Source organism: Sycon ciliatum, chromosome 3 (assembly GCF_964019385.1).
Source record: "Sycon ciliatum chromosome 3, ocSycCili1.1, whole genome shotgun sequence".
NCBI lineage: Eukaryota > Metazoa > Porifera > Calcarea > Leucosolenida > Sycettidae > Sycon > Sycon ciliatum.
Window position 1 is genome coordinate 39,765,866 of NC_088645.1, and position 5,566 is coordinate 39,771,431.

General features: G+C 42.4%; 1 protein-coding gene across 1 annotated transcript; it reads left to right on the top strand.

Moving 5' to 3' along the window:
* Nucleotides 1-1,722: 1,722 nt before the first annotated feature.
* LOC135812762 (uncharacterized) lies at nucleotides 1,723-4,781 on the top strand. The gene is made up of 3 exons (XM_065326001.1): nucleotides 1,723-1,938; nucleotides 3,594-3,641; nucleotides 3,882-4,781. The coding sequence occupies exons 1-3, from the start codon at nucleotides 1,818-1,820 to the stop codon at nucleotides 4,322-4,324; spliced, it is 612 nt and encodes a 203-aa protein (XP_065182073.1). The 5' UTR covers nucleotides 1,723-1,817; the 3' UTR covers nucleotides 4,325-4,781.
* Nucleotides 4,782-5,566: the final 785 nt, after the last annotated feature.

A 5,566-nucleotide genomic window follows, 5' to 3' on the forward strand; every position in this document is an offset into this window, starting at 1 on the left:
GAATATCTTTCATTTGTTGTCCAACTCTCAGTGCGATGACGATTTCGTATGATTATCACATGAAAACGACGTTCATATCATGAATCACTGCTCTATTGTTCTCGTGGTATGAGTGCCCTCACTTTCCTTTCATCGTTATAAGGTTTCTTGCTTGCCTCCACGCAGACGTCATGACGTAGAATAATACTTTTTCTGGAACACGTCAAAATTCTCATGATCACGGTTACGATCAGCACAATTCGGCTCGGGTGGTAGTACATTCTTCCTCACCACGGAGGCAAGTACCGTGGTGAATACAGGAATAATGTGGGCAGCAAAGTATGTTTATCGATAAGAGCCTTAATAGATTTGAAGACGCTGAGTCGCTGACCGACGATTTGCCTTCCCAGAGCAGGCACAAGGTGATTGGACACTTCTGCGGGCCTATGAATGTACCCTTGTTTTCTGATTCTTCTGTCAGTGGTCCGTTCAATGTGCTGCGGTAGGATGTTCATCTCACAAAATTGTTTGGTTCTGTAGTTGCATATCTCACCTACACTCCTGTCGCTGATTTCGTATTTATCATTCTTGTTAGGCCACCTTATGCTGTTCGGGTAATATGATATTAACACTATGTTTCAAAAGTATAGACCCCTTGCCTTTTTTTAAATTTTCAAATTGGGTTTGAGCGTTGTGAAATATTTCTTCGGAGTATTGCTCAAACAACTCACGCAATTTTTCTCATAAGTCTCTAAGCGATTGGATAAAAACCACCAAATTCTGAAATGTTATTGACAAAGTGATGACAGATTTCACGTGGTATAGAGGCGGGCTTAACGGGTTTTGAAACCAGAGGTCTGGACTTTTGAAACGCAATAAAGTGTGAAAATGCTCTTTTTTGGTCTTCATGCCATCCTTGATTTAAGTGATCCATTATTTTAATTAGTAGTGCAATAATATTTTACTGGCATTACACTACTCCCTGATTCGTACTAAACGATGGTACTGTTGCCGGCACGCTGCACGGCAAAGTTGGGATCGGTTCTTCACAGTGCTTTAGAACGTGTGTGTTCACTCTACTAGTATCAACGATTGAAGCTGCACGATGCTGCCCTTGCTATGCGGTGAGCTCATTGCATCAACCAAGAGAGATCGGATAAGTGCGCTGGAATGGGCAACGGCAAAGAATGAAAAATTCTATGGAGATATGCATCCAACTAGTACAGAAGAGGACGCAAATATCGTATTTGCGTCAGTCAAAGCTACAAGTGTGGCCCCTAGATCACGCGGGCCCTGGTCTGTAGATTAGTCCAATTATGAAGGCCAGCTTGTCAAAGGCATAACATTGACAGTGACCCATGGGACGTGTTGTTTTGCGTGCCATAGATGCATGTCAAATGGAGAACGCTAAGTGCCTTTGAGAGACTAGTAGGTCTCTAGTTGCCCAATCAACGGTGGCTGAAGACAACCAGCTCTCAGAAGGGCATGATTTGCTGTAGTCTCGTGTCATGCTTGTCGGCTTGTATATAGAGGTCGCGTGATGTGTTTTGCACATGCCTCTCAGATGTAGAGAGCGCACAAGAGTTGCAGCGCGATCGTCCTCATGCAGGTGATGGAAAGCGAGACCCGTAGATTCCTTCGCTCGAAGTGGGGATCTCATTTGCTGCATTGTACACCGGAATTTCCGTCTTAGATATAGAGACAAACTGCTGCAAGGCTTCAAGTCGTTGTACTTTACGAAAGAAGTAGAGCCAGATAAAAGGAGGGTAAGCCGCATCATTCGGTCTGTTCACGAAAGAGACGTGGCTGAGTTAGAGCTGATCCACGCTAGATTTGCAATGGAGAGTACCACGTCTGCGGAGGGTGGCCATGATCCGTGTGGTTGTTCCGAATCAAGCGACGAGACGTACATGTTCTTGCAACCTACGAGCTCAACAATGTCCAATTTATTTGTTTACAGTAAGTGTTACAGGCAGTTCACTGACTTCATCTGTTTGTCATCATTCTTGTCTCCGCGACGTCTCTCTCTCTCTCTCTCTATCCCTCTCTCTTCTAAAGGGTTTACAACTGAAGTACGTCCTGCATGAAAGATAATTATTTCCAGTGGATTTCGCAGTGATGGAGTTAAAAGTGTTAGTGGTAAAGGGACCCGCATTGTAGGTAGTGATCGCACCTTTAGGCTCCAGGGTCGGCACTCAGCTGTAACAAGAGCCTGTTGTTCACAGATCAACAGACATGCTCACCACAGCGCTTGTTGTGTATGGAAAAATACATCAATATGACCGACCTGGGCCCGCAGCAACGAATTATGGCAGGCATACGGTTGAATGAAAGAAATTCCCTGTGAGAATTATCGATGGTTCGTTCCAGTCTACCGTCAATTATTTCAAACGTATCATGAAATTTTTTTATGTAGCGCATGTGGAGACTGTGAATCGCGCCTGAAAACAGCTTGACACACTCCTTTTCTTTGCACATGTACTGTATCCATAATTGTCTGGCACTTCTAGGTGTTAGCACCGAATTCTGCAGTTATGCATGTACATATTGCACACACAACAGAGACGAAAGGCTGTGTTAGTTGCAACATAACGTTTCACGCATCAGAGCGATCGTCAGACAGCAGCATTCACTATCGAATTCTCTACGAGCAGGCCTAGATAGTTGATGCTAGTGCGGAAGTTATTGCATGTGTGCAAGGGTTTTTGTCTATTACAATGTCATGTCCCAGTTAAGTATCCTACCTCAATTTCGTAAATGTACTCAAAATCATGATCTGATCACTAGCCTGGGGGAGTGGTGGGCCAGGCAGTGAGATATGTAGAGTGCAAGCTTCATGTGTAGACATGTGGAGATTGCTACACAACACAGGTAGGTGTCTCGATACACTATTCTAGTAGGAGTGTTTGAAGCATGCACATCCAGAGACGCGTCTTGTGATGCAGCACGGGGTTTCACGTTCATATACATGTACGAGTGCTTGGAGCAAACAATTCGTAAATGATGCCGAGAAAAAGAGGGAAGGTCCCATTCCACTAGTCCTGGAGTTAGCAGGATTTAGCCACTACACACCACACAAGGTCCTATAGTGCGTTTCAAAGGTATACGTGCTCTTCATTTTTTTTTTTTTCTCTTCTTCCGTGGTTGGTCTCACCCTCTCCTCAATTCAATTGGCTGTCTTGACATGCCACGAGGTGCAGAAATAAATAAATAAATAAATATATATATATATATAAATAGACCTCTAGACCTTTTCGAATAATTCAAATTTGGTTTGAGCTTTTTGATACATTTCTTCGGAATATTGCTCAGGCAGCTCACGCAATTTTTCTTATTAAATTTCTAAGCGATTTCATAACAGACGCCCAATTTCGAAATTTTTTATGCACAAAGTTATCCCAGATTTTATATGGTATAGATGCCTGCCTAACAGTTTTTTGAAACCAGAGGTCTGGACTTTTGAAACGCACTATAGTCATAGACCACACCCATGAAATTTAGACATTGAGTTGGTTCATCGGGTTTAACATTTTGTGCACAATTCTTGATGAATTTACTGGGGTATCAACTTCCTTCTCATTCCCTCCGATGTTTGTATCTTTATTATCTTTTAGAAGCGATTGTCGACTCTGCTGACATTCCCTACTCGCTTCCACTATCAAGTAAGTGTAAACTGGACAGCTCGGTGTATATAATAATTATTATTGTCTACCTTATGCTGTGCAAGAGAGTTGTTGTTGTTGTTGTTGTTGTTGTTGTTGTTGTTGTTGTTGTTGTTGTTATTGTTGTTGTTGGTATTAAAAACAATTTGCACGTCATCTGAAGCATGCGGAATCAAGTCGAGGATCGAACATTGTGTATTTTTTATATCGAATATTGGTTTTCAATATATGTCCGTGCAGAACCTCCTATTTCTAACGGAACCTACGCCGTGCGTACATGCTCCGTCAGTGGCCTCTGTACCTACAAGCCTGACCCACCCATAGTCCGCATCTCATTCCAGGGCACAGAGCAGTCTCCCGGTTCCACTTACAAACTTGAAGAATTCTTTATTGGTTCCAAGCTTGGCTACCAGGGAAACGGATCGTGGCTGTGGCGAGTGACGATGGTGCCCGAGCACAATCCCGCGAGAGCGCTCTGCACACCAGAGACGTACTTCATTCGCAAAAATCTTTCCGACAACAAGGATGTGTTCCGCCTGCATTGCCCAGCTGATGAGAACAATGTGCTGTGCGTGAGTGCACAGAAGGAAAAGGATGGTTTTCCGCTGCTTATCCTTCCCCTGGATAGTGCGAACTTGGACAAGGCCATCAGTACATTCAAAATGATCGGCGCACCACATTAAATCACAGGATGACGAATACAGTTTTTACAGAGTTTGTTTTCTCTCAATCCATTTCTGAAGACCCTCAAATACTAGTACAGTACTTTGTTGCCTATTCCACCCACTTTTACGTTGTACATTGTACTGTGGAGAGAACAAACTTAAAATATCTTAAACAAAACCTCGGTAGTACAGCCAAATGCGATGGCCAGTGATCTCTTTATTTGGACATACCTCTTATTTGTTTTGCACTTCTAATGATAAAGTAGTCGAAAATAAGGCTGGCGTGTTTAATTCTTATTCATTAGGTATTAATTTCTTTCTTTTCAAGCTTTTCGTTTCAGCATCCCCGTATTGCCTGCATGAATGGTCTATTTCGAAGGCACTTAGAACATCTCGCTTTGAGCATGTAACTTGTTTCCTGTTTAATCCAATCCTTCCACCAAGCCTTTGGGATAGGATTTTTGATGTGTAACACTTCTCGCCTGTGTTTTAATTGCGTATTGATAGTTTCTATACCGTTGAGAGATTGGTTAATAGAGAGTTTGCTGCCCACACTGGAGCTCGCGCCTTTCCTCCGACTTGACTGAACACTTGACTGATTCACCAGTGCAGAGCGCACCAGATGTCCATTGAACCTTCGATACTGCAAAACTGCAAGAACGGAAAACTCCCTGCTCAATACACAGTGTTTCGGGGAATTCACAAGATTGGTTGATTGGTTGTGTATATTTGACTTCGCAACCCGAACGGACTGAACGCGTCCAATGAAAAGGAAGCAATTGAGGTCCAAGTAGCTAAGACATAGGAAAACTTGAAAGGGAGACACAGATGAAAATGAAAAGATGGAAAACGAGAACTCTTTACAAAAGAAAGAGATAATCGACGTGGAGACAACAATTTTATAATAGCTATAAAGAGAACAAATTCTGCTGTCATCGCCACACTACAACAAAGTCTCATTCTATTTTAGCACTTTGTTTTGTTCTCGTAACACATTATTGAATGTATATTAATCATTGATTCAGCATGGTTACTCTTCAGTCACGGCTTTCCACTGATGATTGTGACAAGAAAATCGATTTTGGTAAACCTTCATGACTTTGTTGTAGTGTGGCGATGACAGCAGAATTTGTTCTCTTTATAGCTATTATAAAAGAAAGAGAGAAAAAATTAAGGTGGAAAAAAGGAAAAGGGACGATAGATCGTGGTCACGGTGAAAAGAAAGCTGTTTGAAAAGGAGCAAGAAAGGAGAAAGAAATG